Source organism: Acanthochromis polyacanthus, chromosome 8, assembly GCF_021347895.1.
Source record: "Acanthochromis polyacanthus isolate Apoly-LR-REF ecotype Palm Island chromosome 8, KAUST_Apoly_ChrSc, whole genome shotgun sequence".
Taxonomy (NCBI): Eukaryota; Metazoa; Chordata; class Actinopteri; family Pomacentridae; genus Acanthochromis; species Acanthochromis polyacanthus.
The window spans coordinates 33,391,480-33,410,768 of record NC_067120.1 but is presented as its reverse complement, the minus strand read 5'-3'; the positions used below and the strand labels follow the sequence as shown (position 1 = coordinate 33,410,768).

The following is a 19,289-nucleotide window of genomic DNA, read 5'->3' as shown; positions in this document are numbered from 1 at the left end:
ACATCATATTATATGATTCAACACAGTGAAACACTCAGAGTGCTTTACTCAGCTGCTTCCTTTCCCTGTAAGAAACAGACACATAATTTGAGAAAGGTCGATTTTATGATTCCAAAAAGACTTCAGTAACAGTTAAGTCACAGAAATGTAATTAATATTTAATTTTATTGAATTAAATCCTCATGCAAGTAATATTACAGATATGTGACAACAAACTAACAAATTGCAAGATATAAAACAGATAACAGTGGTTGGTATTTTAGACAAGCATTAAACATATATTTACCTTGCCAGAGTCACGGCTCTTAGCTCTGAGCTTGTTGACCTGGGACTCAGCAATGTCAGCACGCTCCTCAGCCTCCTCCAGCTCATGCTGGATCTTCCTGCACTTGGACAGATAAACATTTGCCTGCTCCTCCTGGAAATCAAGATATAGTTAATTTGTGAAAGTGTTTAGTAAACGAACATAGGGTCCATCCATCCATCCTTTATTTACACAAGGCTTTATCCTCACTAGGGTTACAGGGGGTGCTGGAGTCTATCCCAGTTGACGAGGGCGAAGGTAGGGGACACCCTGGACAGGTCGCCAGTCTGTTGCAGGGCTACATATACAGACACCCAATCACACTCACATTCACACCTACGGGAGTTATCAGTTGACCTCAGCATATTTTTGGACTGTGGGAGGAAGCCGGAGTGCCCGGAGAAAACCCAAGCATGCACAGGGAGAACATGCAAACTCCATGCAGAAAGATCCCAGACCGGGACGTGAACGAGGGATCTTCTTGCTGCAAGGCGAAAGTGCTAACCACTCCACTGTGCAGCCCCAACATAGGGTCACATTTGTGAAATAATGTAGTGTCAAACACTCATTGTTCGAAACAAATGCTTTTCCTTACCGCTTCCTCAGCCTGCCTCTTGTAGGCCTTCACCTTCAGCTGCAGCTTGTCAACCAAGTCCTGGAGCCTGGTAACGTTCTTCTTGTCCTCCTCAGTCTGTAGTAGAAAATAGAAACCTCTGTAGACTTTTGTAATGGTAAGTGTTACATAAATCTTGACAGTACATTCCATGTGTCAATATAACTTACCTGATAGGTGAGTTCCTTCACTCTCCTCTCATATTTGCGGACACCCTTAACGGCATCTGCACCACGTCTCTGCTCAGCCTCAACCTCGGTCTCCAACTCACGCACCTTTTAAAACAGTACAAAATTCATAAATTATCAACAATTCATGTTTTCATACATTTGTTGAACTGCAGACATCTTATCATATTCATCTTACTCTAGACTCCAGTTTCTGGAGCTGCTTCTTGCCACCCTTCATGGCCAGATTCTCAGCCTCATCCAGACGGTGCTGCAGGTCCTTAACAGCGACCTCCAGGTTCTTCTTCATCCTCTCCAGGTGAGCACTGGTGTCCTGCTCTTTCTTCAGCTCCTCAGCCATCATAGCAGCCTGAAAAAAAAGATTTTTCAGTGTGAAATCACATCACAATTCTCTGTTGGGTTGGAGTATAATAGCAAACAAATGGCCTTTAAACCTACATCAGTGATAGCCTTCTTGGCCTTCTCCTCTGCATTTCTTGCTTCCTGAACAGTGTCATCCACTTCACTCTGGATCTGGACCAGGTCAGCCTCCAGCTTCTTCTTGGTGTTCAGCAGGCTTGTGTTCTGAAAGATGAGAAATTGGTAAAGTTATTTCTTTCCTTCCATGCTTGTTTAGATTTGTGAAATGCTGGAGAAATGCTTAAAGTCATGTTCACCTGAGAGTGGAGAAGTCCAACACGCTCACTGGCATCCACCAGCTCCTGCTCAGCGACTTTGCGGCTTCTCTCTGTCTGTTCCAGACCAGCCCTGAGTTCCTCAATTTCAGCCACCATCAGACCGTTCCTGCGATCCACCATAGCAGCCTGTTCCTTCAGGTCATCCTGGGCTCTGACAGCATCATCAAGGTGCAGCTGAGCATCCTAATGCAAAACATGATCAGGAAAGTATTCATATGAATGTCTAAATGCTGGTGTACTTACTGTCATTTGTGCAAGAACTCTTTGTGCTGTGTGGATTACAATACCTTGAGCTGTGCCTGCACATTCCTCAGCTGTTTCTGGGACTCAGAAGCCTGGCGATTGGCATGGCTCAGCTGAATCTCCATCTCGTTCAGATCTCCCTCCATCTTCTTCTTGATTCTCAGGGCATCGTTTCTGCTCCTGACCTCAGAATCCAGAGTGCTCTGCATGGAGTCAATCACCCTCTGGCTGTTCCTCTTGATCTGCTCCATCTCCTCATCTTTCTCTGCCAGCTTCCTGTCAACCTCACCCTTAATCTGGTTCAGCTCCAGCTGGACACGCAGGATCTTAGACTCCTCATGCTCCAGAGTTCCCTAATGGTTTTACAGAATAATATATTGATCTCTGCCTTTAAAGCTTTTATACAATGTTGGATCATGACTTAAAATTGTTTCGTTGAAGAAGGTCTCCCCAGAGAAACAGACAAAGTTTTACCTCAGCCTCTTCAAGAGCTGTCTGGATCTCAGACTTCTCGGTCTCCACCTGCTTCTTGGCCTTCTCCAGCTCATGGATGCTCTTGCCAGTCTCACCAATCTGTTCAGTCAGATCTGAGATCTCCTCTGCAGATGGATGCAAATATTTAATTTGATAAAATTTTAAATTGGCAATTGTACAACTTTCCTCTGACAAACACATGTACATATTTTAAATCAATTAAGTGGGAACAGCTTACTGCTGTTGTTACTACAATTTGGTATTAACTCACGCTGCAGGTTCTTGTTTTCACGCTTCATGGTCTCCAGCTGATCCAGAGCCTCCTCATAAGAGTTCTTCATCTTGAACAGCTCAGTGCTGAGAGTACGAGCCTCCTTCTGAGCTCCCTCCAGCTCTGCCTGACCCTCCTCATGCTTCTGTTTCCACTCTGCCAGCACCTGAACATCACAGTTTATACAGTTTTATAGAAGAACAGCCAAAAATCCTTTTCCAGTTTCATTGCTTGGTTGCAAAAAGTAAAGATGTTACCTTGTCAAAGTTCCTCTGCTTCTTGTCCAGGTTGGCAGCCAGCGCATTAGCTCTTTCCACATCAATCATGAGATCCTCCACCTCACTCTGGAGCCTCTGTTTGGTCTTCTCCAGAGAGGCACACTTGGAATTGACAGCCTCAATCTGCTCCTCAGCCTCCTGGAGACGCTGAGCCAACTTTTTCCTGTAAAAAAATTCACATTTGTCTTGTTATTTGTTCACCTATGCTATAATGCTATACGTCTGACCATTCAGTTGTTTGAATATTACTCACTTGGCTTCCTCAAGCTCCTCTGTGCGCTGGATAGCGTCAGTTTCATACTTAGTTCTCCACTGAGCCACCTCACTGTTGGCCTTGGACATTCCACGCTGCAGCTCAGCTTTGGCCTCCTGCTCCTCCTCAAACTGCTCCCTCAGCAGGTCGCAGTCATGGCGGGCAGATTGCAGTCCATGGGCAAGAGCATTCTTGGCCTGGAATTAGACACACAATTGAATGAACAAAATGTCTACATCCGCAATCAATAATGACAATACACATTTAAAATGAAGGTTTCTTACCTTAACCTCCTCTTCAATCTGTCTCTTCAGCTCCTCAATCTGCTGAGTGAAGGCCTGTTTGCCTCTGGTCAGCTGGGATACAAGAGCCTCTTTCTCCTCAATTTGACGGCCAAACTCACCTGGAGTGACAACAGTCATCAAACTTTAGCCTTTGTTCAGTTTCTCTGTCAAACACTGACGATCACTGCATTTCGACACTGTTTTGTACGTACCGTTTTCTGTCAGGAGACGAGCTTTCTGTGCACCTGCATCATTCAACTGGCGGATGTTTTCATCATTCTTGGTCTTCAGTTCGCTAAGTTGGTCCTCAAGAGTACGGCACATCTTTTCAAGATTTCCCTAACATGGAGACGAGAAATCAGATCAGTGATAAGATTTTCTTTATACTGATTACAGATTTAATGTCATTCAGATATTGAGCACCACAAGTGAATGTGCTGTGTACCTTTGCTTTAGCAACAGCCTCCATGTTGCTGGAGAGGTCATCAATCTCCATCTTGTATTCACTCTTCTCCTTCTCAAGCTTCTGCTTGACGCGCTGCAGGTTGTCGATCTGCTCTCCCAGCTCGGCGACGCTGTCGGCCTGCTTCTTGCGAAGAGCAGCAGCCGTGGCTTCATGCTGCAGAGTAGACTCCTCAAGGTCACGACGGAGCTTCTGGAACTCAGCCTCGCGCTTCTTGTTCATCTCAATCTGAGCAGCAGTTGCACCGCCGGCCTCCTCCAGCCTCTCGCTGATCTCCTCAAGTTCCCTGGAGAGGTCAGCCCTCTGCTTCTCAACCTTGGCACGAGCAGCACGCTCAGCTTCAATCTCCTCCTCCAGTTCCTCAATACGGGCCTATTGGATGTAGATATGTAGTTTTTCAGTAAATGTTCACCTTTGAATGACCAAGTATGAAATTTCTAAGTGATGGTTGAAGTAACACAACGCATGCATCACCTGAAGCTCCTTGATCTTCTTCTGAAGCTGGGCACCCATTGACTGCTCATCCTCAATCTTGCTGAGGAGCTGGCTAATTTCAAAGTCCTTCCTGTGAGAGAGATGAAATGTACAGTCAGAGTTCATCTGTCCTGTGGACCATGTCTCCTGACATATTCATTGTTTTTCAATTGAGATTACAAGCTGAACTTAGTTACTTTTTAATTTTCTCCTCAGATTGCTGCTTGTCATTCTCAAGATCCATGATGGATTCCTGGGCCAGTTTCAGATCACCCTCCAGCTTCCTCTTAGCTCTCTCAAGGTCCATACGAAGCTTCTTCTCTTGCTCCAGAGAGCCCTCAAGCTGCACAGGAACATGGGTGTGTTACTATCATATTCAAGATTCAAGAAGGATCCTGTTGTACCTTTCTAGACAACTTAAAACTTACATCATCGACTTGCTGCTCAAGCTTGGTCTTGGCCTTGGTCAGAGTGTTGACTTTGTCTTCCTCAGCCTGCAGGTCATCCAGAGTCTGCTGATGAGCCTCCTGAAGGGCTTTCTTCTCCTTGGTCAGCTTAGCAATGCTCTCATCCTGAGAGGCCATCTCCTCAGTCAGGTTCTTCACCTGTGTTTGCAGGAAACATGTTATTTTTGCGTGAATGCATCATTCCAAAGTGTTATTTTATTTGTGAGGTATATTCAAGTTTACAAACCTTGTTCTCAGTGGCGTGTTTCTCCTTTTCCACTTTGGCCAAGGTAAGCTCCAGGTCATCAATATCCTTCTTGAGCTCAGAGCATTCGTCTTCCAGCTTTCTCTTCTTGGCAGTGAGCTCAGCACTGATTTCCTCTTCATCCTCCAGTCTCTCAGTGGTCTCTTTGAGTTTGGCCTCCAGCTGAATCTTGCTCTTGATGAGACCCTCACATCTCTCCTCAGCATCTGCCAGATTCTCTGTTTCCTTGTTTATGTTGGAGAAATGACGTTAGCACACTGACGTTTTGTGGACGTATGGACATAAAATAAAAGGCACCACTTTCTCTTGATGTCTACTTACAGATGCTACTTGAAGCTGCAGATCATTCTTCTCCTGCAGAAGAGACACCATCTTCTCCTCCAGTTCCTTCTTCTTGGTCAAGGCAGCAGCCAGGTCACTTTGCATCTTCTCATAGTTGTCCTTCATCTGGGCCAGCTCCTTCTCAGTCTCAGCACTCTTCAGCAGAGGCTTGATCTTGTAGTACACCTTCATCCATGGCCAGTGTTTGACATTCATGAATGAGCGCACATTGTACTGGATGGTATAGATGGCTTCCCTGTGGACAAAAAGTTGTCGTTAAGGAAGTTTTTGTTGATTGTTTTCATGTGACTTTGTGTTGAGAATTTGCCGTTTTGAGCATGCCTCCTCTCCATCATCTTGACAAACTCCTTTCTCATGAGGTAAGCACGGCAGAGGGCCTGAGTCATGGTGACCAGACTTGCCAGCTTTTCATCTCTCATCTCCTCAAGAGTACCCAGCAGACCAGCCTTGAAGAATACCTAAACAAACACAAGACAATAATGACTGCAGCATCAAGTTAGACATTGACACCAGAATGAACCCATAGAATGAGTACTGTTTAATAATTTTCCACATGCTGACTGCTCGATATGTGGACAAGTGATCAGTCTCTTATCCACTGGCACATTGATTAGATTAGCAACAAATTGTTGGAAATAAATATTCCAATATTTTACCAGAAAACAGGTAAATGAGCTGCACTGAAGACTCAATGCCCCAGGTATTGATACCAAATTTCTATTATTTTAAACAAGGAGCACTTGGTACTTGCCTTGGTGTGTCCGAATCTGTACTGATCGTGATCAACATCAATTGACCCAAGCAGCTTCTCTGCAGCCTTCTTGTTGTCAATGAAGTGGCCCTCAGGGATGACACTGGCATTCAGTACCTTGTATCTGTTTTGAGAAAATAAACAGTCAGTGTCTGTGCATTTCCTTTTCATCATCTACATACAGCTTCTATTATCATAATAGTTGTACCTCTGCTTGAAGTCACCATAGAGGATTCTGCTGGGGAAACCTTTCCTGCAGATTCTGATACCCTCCAGGACACCATTACACCTGAGCTGGTGGATAACCAGGAAGTTCTCCATCAGACCTGTCCAACAGAAATGTGCCAGTTTATCAGGGGGTTTTGCAAATTGCAAACCAATCCACAACACAGCAAGACTTTGAAGATCATGTTTTGGTACCTGGAGTCTTTGACTCATTGGGAATCAGGCAACGCACAAAGTGAGGGTGGGTGCTCCTCAAGTTAGTCATCAGCTTGCCCAAGTTCTCCTGCAGGTGGTGCAAAAAGTAGAAAGTGGTGCACTTTTGTCATCAAATCAAGCAAATTTGAATTTCACCACTGACTAACATCCATCATATTTGTCAAACCTCACCCTGAACTGTGAAGACACAGTCTGCATAGAGCCACCCTTCTTCTTGCCTCCCTTCTTGCCACCACCGCTCTCTGTTTTTCAGTTGATTTGAAAGGGAAAGTTGCGTTAGAAGAAAACGTCTTTACGTTTAGAGCACATGAAGAGACATAAAAATGTACAATCTGTTGAATTTCTGAAACATATTGTTACGATCCAACCGCTGGGGGTTGGCTGGACGCAACAAAATAACCAGGTGTTGTTGGTTTAGGTAAAGGGATTTTATTGCTTCGTAGGTTATTTGATTTTTGGTGTTTGGTGGTGGTTAATTGGTTTGAGGTTGGTGACGGCTTTTGTGTGTGTACAAACCTGGGGGTTTGTATTTCGGTTGTATTTCAACCTTCCTGATTGGGCCACCCTCCAGCTCCCCTCTTCCTTGGACCAACCAGATGCAGCCTTCAGCACACCTGCAAACTATATAGCTGCCACCATGTGATTAGTCTGGGCCGTTGGTATTCATGACCAGTCCACCCTGGTGCTGCTTTTGTGTGTGAAAATTTGTTTGTATGTCGATGTGTTTCGGTCGGTAGATACTTGTGGTGGGTTCTGCCGACACTCTGGGTTTCTGTTGGCGGCTGCCACCTTGGTGTGGAGCCTACTGTCAAGCGGAGACTGAGGCTCCAATTAGCAGCCTGCCACCTTAGTAAAGAAGCCACTCTGTGTTTAGTCTTTGAACTGTGTAATCAGTGAGTGTGAGGCACCAGTTTTGTTTAGTTTATTTGTGCACACAATTGTATTAGTTTTTGTTCCTGGTGGTGGGTGTTGCTGTTGTATTTAAGTTTGGCTAAGGAGTTCGGTTGTTTTATTTTGGGTTTAGATAATTTACGAACTCTGTTCGCCTTCGTTTTGTTTTCTTCCGTTCTTTGATTTGGCAACACTCACCAGTCTTGTGTTTTTTTTGGTCACTTTTATGTTCCTTATGGCTACTAAGCAATAAATCCCTTTACGTAAACCAACAACACCTGGTTATTTTGTTGCGTCCAGCCAACCCCTAGCGGTTGGATCGTAACACATATGTTTTCCTACCCTCAACAACAGGAGGATACAGAAGAGCCAGCAGTTTAACCGAGGACTTCTGGTACAGCTGCACAACAGACTCATTCAGTGGGTCCTTGTTCTTGTCCAGCCAGCCAGTGATGTTGTAGTCCACAGTACCGGCATAGTGCACCAGGGAGAAGTGGGCCTCAGCCTTGCCCTTGGCAGGCTTGGGTTTCTCAAATGCCTTGCATTTGCCAAGATGCTGGTCATACAGCTTGTTCTTGAAGGATGTGTCAGTGGCCTTGGGGAACATGCACTCCTCTTCAAGGATGGAGAAGATGCCCATGGGCTTGATGACAAGGAAAAGAGATATGCAATGACAATGTTCTTCTACTGTAGTAAGAGTTGCATTCAAAAGAATCATGACGTAGATCTGTACCTTCTCAATCAGCTCAATGCAGGCAGCCAAGTCCATACCGAAGTCAATGAACTCCCAGATAATACCCTCTTTCTTGTACTCTTCTTGCTCCAGGACAAACATGTGGTGGTTGAAGAACTGCTGCAGTTTCTCATTGGTGAAATTGATGCACAGCTGCTCCATGCTGTTGAACTGTGAATGGAGAAACAGATCAAGCAACCAGTTTCAAACAATTCAAAGGATCTGGTCATGTAAACCAAAGCAACTCCTCCTTTGTTGGGGATGAAACTTACATCAAAGATTTCAAAGCCAGCAATATCCAGGACACCAATGAAGTAATTCCTTTGCTGCTTAGTGTCCAACATCTGGTTGATGCGGATGACCATCCACAAGAACATCCTTTCATAGATGGACTTGGCCAGGGCAGTCACTGAGTTCAGCACCTAAGGAAATACAAGAGCATAACTTCAGTATTGATGCACATTCATGTAAAATGGTGGAATAGTGTAAATTCCTACATTGGACTGACACCACTAAATGTCCCAAATAGAAATGCATACCTATTTGATATGGTTATTGATTTAGAATGCATTCAGCATACAGAGCTAAACTGATCTAAAGTCAGAATATACTGGACATAAGTGATCTCTTTCTGTATAAAAGAGCATTTGGCATTGATAACTCATATTTACCTGAGGAACAGTCTGTCCCTTGGTGACAAACTCATTTCCGACTTTCACTCTGGGATAGCACAGAGCCTTCAACATGTCAGCAGAGTTGAGGCCCAACAGGTAAGCAACCTTGTCAGCATCTGCATTTCAAAGTTAATACATGCAGTATGTCTGGTGGTGATTGTCCAATACGGTGAACAACAAACACCATGAGCAAGTACTGAATGACTGTTGTTCATAAATTTTTCGCTCAGGGATAACATTCAATGCTCACCCTCTGTGCCATCGGGCTCAGCCTGCTCCTCACGCTGCTTCTGTTTGAACTTCATGTTACCATGGTGAAGCACAGCACCAGTCATCTTGTAGATGCTCATCTTCTCCTCACCACTGAAGCCCAGGATGTCAATGGCATTCTGTGCAAAAGAGGTGTCCACATGAAATGTAGTCAGTTTGGCAACATACTACTTTGGTGACCTGGATAAGACACACAGTATGATTATTATTTCAATTCTGACAATCACTCACGTCTGTGGCTTCCAGCTCAACTTTGTCATCAATGCTGGCCACAGTGATCTGACCCATACTGCACATGGGGAAGTCGTAGGGGTTGGTTGTGATGAGAGACATTTCTGAAAATCAAAAAGGTTGAAAATGTTCAGTAGAGCATTTAATATGAAAATTGTGAAGAGGTTTAATTACTGAGCAACAAGTCAATCTCCTCACCAATCAGCTCAGGCTTGTGGTTGGTCATCATCTGGTAGAAGATGTGGTAGCCTCTCTCATCAGGAAGCTGGAATGTCACTCTAGACTTCTCCAGCAGATCTGCAAAGTTTGTTCATAAGTCACAATTTTTCCCACCCTCAAACTAACTTCTATTTTCTCTCACTGAGAATTTGTCACTTACATGTTTCAATGTCAGCACTAGCCAGTTTGCCAGTTGTGCCGAAATGGATTCTGATGAATTTACCCTGTTTGGAGGAAAAGAATTGTTAAAGTCCCTTCATATGGGTCGTTGGTAAACAGAATTCTCCTGAGTCAGAATCACTTGATACTCACGAAACGAGAGGAGTTGTCATTCCTCACAGTTTTGGCATTACCGTAAGCCTCCAGCAGAGGATTGGCAGCAATAATCTGATCCTCCAGTGAGCCCTAGAATCCAGGTTTAGATTTGATATCAGAAAAGGACCGTCCTTGTGGAAGTATATTCTGTACTTTGAGAAATCTTGGCATCGTGACATACCTGAATTTTTCCGGCTGCTTGTGGTTCCTTCTTCTTTTCTCCTCCTCCAACTGAGATTGTGGCAAAGTACTGGATGACACGTTTGGTGTTCACAGTCTTTCCGGCACCAGATTCTCCACTGGTTATAGACAAAGACTTGTGAGAATTTTTTCAGAAATATTTAATCATAATAAACAAAGTGAGCAAGTGTGATACTTACGTGATCAAGACAGACTGGTTCTCCCTGTCTGTTTAAATGAAAAACAAAGAAATTTACAATGCATTCCTGCAACAGATCTCCCACTACTAACAAATTCCTCATTGTTACATGAGGCTCATACCAGTAAGCATGTTCTGATAAGCGTTGTCAGAGACAGAGAAGATGTGGGGTGGAGCCTCCATACGCTTCTTGCCTCTGTAGGCAGCCACAACTTCAGAATCGTACACAGGGAGCCACTTGTAGGGGTTCACAGTGGCACAGAACAAGCCAGAGTAGGTCTGAAAGGGATCATGGAGACATTTAAGTTAATGCCAATTGATATTTCTAACTCGTACTGCAGTATTTTAATATATCGCTTTGCTAATTAGGTATATTTTCTCACGTAGATCATCCAGGCTGCATAACGCTCTTTGAGGTTATACAACACAGAGGCTTCATTGAGGTGGGTCATCATGGCCATGTCCTCAATTTTGTCGAACTTGGGAGGGTTCATAGGAGAGACGTCATCTTCTTTAACTGTCCTCTCCTGCAACAGAACATGGTCACAGTGAGATGTGATCACATTTAACATTTAACTTCCAGTTGATTCTGACTTCATGACACCAACCTCCTCACAGTCCAAGAGTTTGACAGTGACTTTGCCACTGTCTTTCTTGACAATGGTTCCCTTCAGGTACAGCTCTTTGGCGTCAGCCACATAGCAGGCGCTCTTGGCATCGAAGGGTTTGTTTTGAGCCTCAATTCTCTCCTTTTCTGGCTTACGGAGAAAAATGGCAGCTTTGCCATAAACGGCCATCTCCGCGTCTGTACTCATGGTGGCGGTTTATGTCTGCGTTGCAAATCAAACAATCCCAATGTTAGAACGTTCTCCCCAACAAATTTTTTTTGTTTTCGTCCTTCACTAGAAGCTAGGTACCTGTGATTACTAAACACTTAAAATATGCCCAACAGTTTTTTTTGCACCATAACAGGTAGTCTTTAGCTACTGCATTTTAGATTCACCTTAAGAATGTTGTGTTACTATTACAATCCTGTGTCATTAAAAAAAAAATCCAATTAAACTGCATTACCATTTATGTTTTGAAAGATACATTTTTTTTTTGTCACTGAAGGGTAGGACTATGACGTCATATGAAACACGTCCAGTTTGAGAGAGACAGAAATTGTTTGTGTTCAGACATGGAGGCATAAGTGCAGAATATGACTTTTACTCTGGAGACTGATGCTTGTGTCCCGTTTGGCCCATTTGTCTTCGACTTAATTCTCCTTTCCAATTTCTGTTTACCCTTTTTAAAAAACTTACTATTTAGTGTAGTTTAGGTACCAAAACTATTCAGCTAGATGTATGAAAATATCACACTCAAAATTGATAATTATATTGGTAATTATATTTTAGGCCCCTAAACCACTCAGTTCTATGAAGGAAAACATCCTGATTTAGGTTCAAGTCGCCTACATGCTCTCAACATAATTTCAGCTTTTCCTCTATTTCTGGGTTAACAGGATGATACGTGCTGCCCTGTCCAATGTATGATTGATTGACTGAAAAGGATCAGAAGCAAGGTAATAAACTCAATGGCAACAATAATATAAATAAAATAATAAAACCATACAAAACAATAAAAAAATGTCCCAGTAATGTTGATTACAAATAGATTTGTGCTAAGTCACAAACAATGTTCCCATTAAAAATAACTTTCCCTGAAAATGTAATCAGATTGCAGTTGAGCTGTATCTTCATCTAATTTTTAGAAGACAAGGCTGACTTTTAACACTTGTCGCATTTAAAGTTTGTCTAAATTGCATGGACAACACCTGAGGCCACTGATTTCACATATTTGTGATTTTGTTTGTTTAAAAAAGCATGTAAAGTATGTATCATAAAAGTTGTACATACCTTCCTCTTCCCTTATGTGAAAAGAATATTGTAAACCTGTTGAAAACATTATACGTAAGTCAGTGAAGCAACACCCCAACCACAACTTAATTATTACTTTTTGATATTGTATATTGTGAAAGCTGCAAGAAAAAATGTATTTCAGTTTGTGCTAAAGAACAGTACAGCATGCATTTAAAGTTGCTACATCTACGTGTTTTTTTACTCTCACATGACTTATATTTTTACTGCTTTTAAAATCAGAAATGCATCTAAATGGTAATAGGCTCCATGGTTGTTCAGCTCACCTCAAGCAGGAACTTCCCTGGTCTTCCACCGCACATTGTGACACTCCTCCCGAACCTCTTATATATGATTTGGGATGCTTACCAGGCAAAGGGTAAAACATTCTAACATGCCAAATATGGGCAGGATGACAGATGAGTCTTGGAAGCATTTGAAATTTTATACGGCACTAAATTTAGGAGAATCCCTACCTTCAGTCAATAGTTTTTCAGTTGTTTGAAACGCTCCAAAAATATATGCATATGAGCAACATATGGGATCAGAGTTTCCTATTTAAAAATTTACCTAAAATGATTATATCTACCTGGAAGCTGTGGTATTTTTGCTCACATCTTAAAGTATAACTGCCTTTAACATTCATTACATGCTTGTGGTTTTGTCCCATAGTATCCTGTAATTTCTTTATTGACAATTTGAAAATTAACAAAATTCACTGTGAAAATTCTAAACACCCAAAGTAAAGTGGGAAAAACTTTGGGAATTCATTTTGCACTATTTGGTACTTTAATGAAATCTAAAAAAAGCTCTGGGGCTCTTGAATGGGAAAGGAGCACATTTTTTGTTTGAAATTCATGTGAAAAATATAACCGTTGTTTAAAACATTTTAGGTGACGGTCAGACAAAAAATAGATGGAGGTTGGTGACAGCTGAAAAATGGTTCTTAATGTTTTTCTTCTGGTGGCTGGATACAAGGGAATTTTTTTCCAACTTGCATAAAGTTCAGAACAATCTGTGTAATATTTCAGTTTTACTAATTTAGGGGTCTTGCTCATTTAAATGTAAAGCTATGACTTGCTGTACAATATTTAAAGTCACAATTTAAGCAAAAAATTGTACTGAATGTGATTAATTTTAATTTACTGCAGATTTCTGTTGTTTTAGAAAAAACAATATGAATTATTGTCTTCTAAACTAATTTGTCATCATTTCACAGCAATGTTACTGCTGTGTGGAAGATAACTTGTCATGCTTCAAGCTCCATGAGGAGACTGACTCTACATGATCGAGTGAGTTTGATTTTATGTTCCAAGTGAAGCATTGTCAGCTCAGTTGGGGTGCGATGAGGAACACGTCATGTATCTGTGAACAGCACTTGCTGAGGGTCCCCTGTCGTACGCTGTCATGTAATTTAAATAATTTTAAAGGCTACTATGTGGTGGTGTTAGAAATGAGGCATGTCATTGAAAGAGTAGGAGGATACAAAGCCTGCCATGGGCAGAAAGAGTGTTTATTACACAAATAAATGGAGACATATTGTGAGTTCACTGTGACACTATTGTTTTATTGACATGATTTCATTAATGCTCAAAGGCCTTTTCCTACAAAGTTTCTTATTGAGCTGCAGATTTCCCAACCAAGTAGCAGCAGTGAGCATGCAGCTGATTGATGGTGAAGTGTTTACCTCACTTGATTAGAAGCCAAAGCCACATTGTTAAGGTACTTTATGAAGAAAAGGAAAGTTACATTCTGGCATGTTTTTGTACTCAGTCATGCTCACCAAACATGATGATTCGTTTGATTTAATTAAAGCAACAGCAGTAACCGAAAAAATCAGTTTCTTCAGCTATCTGGGTTCAGTGCAATTCTATTTAGATTATTCATTAATATAAAAAATATGAATTTAAGTTGTTTCTTTCCATGTTTTCTTGTAAGCCTGCCTAGCATTTGCTGTACTGTATCTAATTGTGCCAGCTCAGTGTAACGAGATATCTGTTCACAAAGCAGATGGATAGGCTCGGAGGTCAGAGATCAGGTTGGGGAGGGGGTTTGAAGGACAGGTCAGTTGGTAAAGCTTCTGTAAAAAAACAAACAAAAAAAGCTACTCAGCAGACCGACGGCAACACTTTGACCACTCATGGTAACATCTAATTGTATCTACAAAGTGAATATAAATGGAACGGCAGCTGAAGTGCCTGGAGAAAACCCACGCATGCACAGGGAGAACATGCAAACTCCATGCAGAAAGATCCCAGGGCCACCCCGGGATTTTAACCAGAGATCTTCTTGCTGCAATGCGAAAGTGCTAACCACTACATCACTGTGCAGCCCCTCAGGAGAAGATGCTGTGCTGTATTTTATTTCAACACTGTTATCTAACTAGAGCCAAGAATCCATCCATCCATTCTCTATACACCGCTTTTTCCTCACTAGGGTCGCGGGGGCGCTGGAGCCTATCTCAGCTGACTCGGGCGAAGACAGGGGACACCCTGAACAGGTCACCAGTAGAGCCAAGAATGATGCATCAAAACACGTTTTAATCATTAAGAGCTGATCACAGAGGTCACCATATGCACAATATTAAAAACATTCAACTGTAGTGACTGGATCAGACTTTTACAGTGAAATATCATCCAGCTGTGATAGAACTCAGGATTCAGCTGTGCAACAAACGATTAACAGTAATTGCTTCTAAATTTTGACTCTGTACGTGACTCCCTCATATGTCTCATGAGACATATGAGGACCTCAAGATCCTGGTCCTGAATGTATGATTACAAGTAATGAATTAAGTTCCTGCTTTTTTAAGTTGTGTGTAAATACACGTAACTCCTTCACCTAGGAGACACTCGTGTGCATCCTGCTGTTCTCTGATGCTGCAGAAATGCAATGAACACAGAGGAAGGACTCCTGCAAATAGCTGTAATCACCTAATTAAACTAAACTCTGTTTTCAGGTCTGCATATGTCAGCAAAAGGCACAAAAACTGTGTATTTTACACTCATCCGTGCCTTCTTTAATGCTGCTTTTATTTGCACTCAGACACCATAGTTGCACATCAACTATTTGGTGTGCAACTATGGTGTTATCAGAGTTTGGACATCAGAGTTTCAGTGCTTGAACTCGACCTATGAATAATTAGATATCAGTGACCCCCTCTTGTCCCCCTCTGGAGACGCCACTGGTCTTTCATGGATTTGTGCTCTGCATTGAAACATTAAGTCCACTGGCAGGATATCAGCCTCTGTTTGATCTTTCTGAGATAAATCCTTTATAAAATAAGAGTGTTTTTTTTGCATAATTAATTAATTAACTTCGTTTTCTGCCTTAAATTAGCATGTAGGAGTAGGAGTTTCTCATTTCAAAGCTTGGTGGATAGATCCATCCACTATCTATCACCACTTAGTCCTCATCAGGTTCACAGGGGGCTGGAGTCTATCCCAGCTGACTTAGGGAGGGGACACCTGGACAGGCCACCAGTCTACCACAGGGATACCGATACAATCACATTCACACCTACAGACAATTTAGAATCACCAATTAACCTGAGCATGTCTTTAGACTGTGAGAAGAAGCCATAATACCCGGAGAAAACTCACGCATGCACGGAGAGAACATGCAAACTCCATGCAGGAAGAGTCCGGGCCGGGACTCGAACCGGGGATCTTCTAGCTGCAAGACAAAAGTGCGAACCACCGAGTCACTGTACAGCTCTTCGTAAGAAATGTGAAACCCCAGTATTTCATTCCTTCTTTGAAATTTACCAGCAGAGTGTTTCATTAGGAGCGTGTCTCTGTGTGTCCTGCACGCCTGTCTGACTGCTGCTCAAAAACAAAACCGAAACCATGCGCGCCTTGACTTTGGTTTCGTTTTCAAATAATAGAGACTGGCTGCAGTGAAATGCAGTCTGCGACAAGAGTAGTTGGTGAGTCTTTATTTTATTCCTCACTATTTGCTAACTCTCAAAGGCATTATCTTGTCTAATTCTAGGAATGAACTCATGCAGAAGTCTGCTGGGCTGCAGGCGGAGGATGCGGACTGCGTTACCTTAGATGACCCTGGTGTTGAGGTAATTCTGCTTAGGATGTGGGACAGCAGGAGCAGGACATATTTTGTGCTCCTCATAACTTTTCTTGGACAATGGATTTACATCGGAAGCTTACAGGCAACATTTTGACGTAGAAAAAAACCCGTAGACATGCGGTGTGTGTACATTAAATAAAAGCATCTGTTTAAAAAAATGCTGCGCAGACACACACGCATAAGAAATGCTAAGGCATAGCAACTTAAACTTTACTTCTTTGTAGCCGTTTTCGTTAATTCGCTATTAGTCTTTTGATCATCTTCAGTTGAGCAAAATGTAAATCTGTAAAGTCAATGAAAACATACAATAATGGTTACAATACAGTTTAAACGTCGACACAAAGCCAAGCAGAGCACATTTGTTTTAGAGTTTTATATATACACTGCTAAAAATAAAACATGTTTGCAGGTTAATTTCACTTTCATGTAGAACACAGTATCAAGCCCCTGCCTATGAAGTTGACTTGTCTAGTCCTGGTTGATCTGCCAAGTTTCTTTTTTGGTTTAATATATCATTTCACACAAGGTGCGTTTAGGTACGCCTACTAGTGCAATCTATACATAGGTTTTAACAAATGTGTGGCTGTATGTTGTGCTTTAGATGGTAAAGTTTAATGTATGGTTCTACATATATGATTTATTCTGAACCGTGCTGTACCGAGCTGCAAAATGTGACTTCGCATGTGATTATGATAGCAGTGGTTATCGGAGGGATAGCCCTCTGAGTTGTTTTAAGTGTTGCAATTCATATAACAACTCAAACACAGCAAATGTAAAACTAAAATTGCTAAAGTTTCGTTTACAGGTGTCAGTTTGTATACATGTTCTTGTCTTTGCTTGCTTGTGTATCAGCTGATGGAGTCTGACAATGGATGAGGAGGTTGACCCTAATGAAGAAAATGTGAACTCCGTCTTGGCTCAAGAATCCTCCGAACTTTTCCACATTCTTAGCAGACAGTCTCCCACAACCATAATGGAGCTGTGCCAAATGATGCCTAGTGAAGCCAGGTGGGAAAACCAGTTGTCCGCTGCTAGCTCCTCTACAGATCCCATCAAAGCCATGCTGGATTACTTCAGGGTAGCCAGGCCTGAAAAATGCCGCATCTTCCTTCAAAGTGTGTGTTTCTTGTGTGAGAACATCCCCATGCATCTGGAGTCGAGGCTCATATCAGTGGCTGGAGATCCAAGCAGTAAGTACGAAATGATACATTAAAGTCCTTGGCTGGAAGGATGATACTGAGTATCTGTTGTTTGCTATGTAAATTCATCATCAGTCAATTGCACAGTCACTTCATTGTCAGAGGACCTGCATTCAGTCCAGACTGCGTGCACCACAACAACAAGACCATTTCAACAAGCCATCAGAATTTGTGTTTAGCATCACATACACTATTGGTCAAAAGTTTGGGGTCACAACAACACAGTCCCACACTCAAACTCTTACAACTCAATAAGGAAGCACACAAATCTCCTACTAGTAAGAAAATGTATATTTGATATACACTACAGTTCAAAAGTTTGGGGTAACTTAGAAAGGTCCTTATTTTTTGAAAGAAAAGCAGTTTTTTCCATGAAGATAATATTATTTGAATCAGAAATACAGTCTGGACATTGTTAATGTGGTAAATGACTATTCTAGCTGGAAATGGCTGATTTTTAATGGAATATCTCCATAGAAGTACAGAGGGACATTTCCAGCAACCATCACTCCTGTGTTCTAATGCTACATTGTGTTAGCTAATGGTGATGAAAGGCTCATTGATGATTAGAAAACCCTTGTGCAGTTATGTTAGCACATGAATAAAAGTGAGTTTTCATTGAAAACATGAAATTGTCTGGGTGACCCCAAGCTTTTGAACGGTAGTATATATACATCTTGTATGAATCTAATAGTTTGTCTTGAAGTCTAGAAGAAAAGAGAGAAAATCTGTGAAGGACAGGAATTCTGGAAACTAAAATATGCTTTTTTTTGCATCGTAAAGGTAAAAATAGTAGGCATACATCACACAGGGTTTAAATTGTGGTTTTATTTCTATCAGTTTGTCACAAAGGTGGATTTCTTCTTTTTTTTCTTTATGACACTGCATATGGAAAGTACCGGCTATTGCATGTTGCAGACTAGGGTGTGACCACAGAACCTGCCTCACAGTAATTAGAGCTGCCAAAGCTACATTTCCTCCTGTTTTCGCTACAAACAAACGTGATCAAGACATGTTGATAACTTTTTTGAACAGAGCAAATTCAAGTATTGGGTTTGATTTTACTTTTGGATTGTTTATATTCTTTCTTTGCATACTTACTCGTTTTAGCTGCCCTTTTATTTGATTTAACATCGTGGCTATCACAGGGGGCTGACCACCTACTGCAGTAAAGTGCTCTTATCAGGAAGTAGTTGGTCATCAGAATTGTTTTTACATATTGAGATTTCTCCCTGTGGAGTATTGAAGTGTGACAACTTAAAATTTTAACTTGTTTCTTGATTTTTAAACACCCTTCAAATATAAACCACAAATGCTTTTCAGTGACTATGTTTTAAGCAGCAAAATGATGCTTGTAGTTTTGGTGTCTTAAACTGGAAATCACAGAGTAAGTTCAGCCTTTCCACAATCCTGTCCCCTCTTCTTTGAATAACATGAACAACGCCTACTTACTCCTACTAATTAAAAAAAATGTTATCGTGCTTGCTTGCATAACTAGCAGTTTAACTTTCTGTATGACTGTTCAACTGATGCACAATCTCCTGCATCTCACTGTTTCTCAGAAACAAATTAATATGTGTAATGGTGTTGCGTGCAATGTTTTTGTTTGTGCCTGTCTGCGATGGCT

The 19,289-nt window shown here is 41.8% G+C and overlaps 2 protein-coding genes and 1 long non-coding RNA gene across 3 annotated transcripts in view; 1 reads left to right on the top strand and 2 right to left on the bottom strand.

Moving 5' to 3' along the window:
• Positions 1 to 259: 259 nt before the first annotated feature.
• Positions 260 to 11,388, bottom strand: LOC110958893 (myosin heavy chain, fast skeletal muscle-like). The gene is made up of 38 exons (XM_051952166.1): positions 11,088 to 11,388; positions 10,863 to 11,006; positions 10,602 to 10,758; positions 10,481 to 10,508; positions 10,282 to 10,399; positions 10,098 to 10,190; positions 9,946 to 10,009; positions 9,765 to 9,863; positions 9,567 to 9,670; positions 9,316 to 9,454; positions 9,063 to 9,181; positions 8,664 to 8,813; positions 8,392 to 8,562; positions 8,001 to 8,301; positions 6,939 to 7,009; positions 6,747 to 6,834; positions 6,535 to 6,652; positions 6,327 to 6,450; positions 5,897 to 6,033; positions 5,555 to 5,810; positions 5,216 to 5,458; positions 4,951 to 5,127; positions 4,720 to 4,865; positions 4,523 to 4,613; positions 4,031 to 4,420; positions 3,798 to 3,924; positions 3,586 to 3,704; positions 3,302 to 3,498; positions 3,028 to 3,211; positions 2,771 to 2,936; positions 2,500 to 2,624; positions 2,070 to 2,378; positions 1,762 to 1,965; positions 1,544 to 1,669; positions 1,284 to 1,454; positions 1,088 to 1,192; positions 900 to 995; positions 260 to 418 (listed from the first exon to the last, which is right to left on the bottom strand). Exons 1-38 carry the CDS (start codon positions 11,292 to 11,294, stop codon positions 260 to 262), a joined length of 5,823 nt encoding a protein of 1,940 aa, XP_051808126.1. The 5' UTR covers positions 11,295 to 11,388.
• Positions 11,389 to 13,923: 2,535 nt separating this feature from the next.
• On the bottom strand, positions 13,924 to 16,219 carry LOC127535202 (uncharacterized). The gene is made up of 3 exons (XR_007943870.1): positions 16,145 to 16,219; positions 15,980 to 16,052; positions 13,924 to 14,457 (listed from the first exon to the last, which is right to left on the bottom strand). It is a non-coding gene; the product is annotated as an uncharacterized LOC127535202 (long non-coding RNA).
• Positions 16,220 to 16,281: 62 nt separating this feature from the next.
• The window catches only part of nlrc5 (NLR family, CARD domain containing 5), a 44,553-nt gene continuing 41,545 nt past the window's right edge, over positions 16,282 to 19,289 (top strand). Inside the window, exons 1-2 of the mRNA XM_051952629.1 lie at positions 16,282 to 16,449; positions 17,316 to 17,653. Coding sequence (XP_051808589.1) covers positions 17,332 to 17,653 — 322 coding nt within the window. The 5' untranslated portion in view covers positions 16,282 to 16,449; positions 17,316 to 17,331. The remainder of the gene's footprint in view (positions 16,450 to 17,315; positions 17,654 to 19,289) is intronic.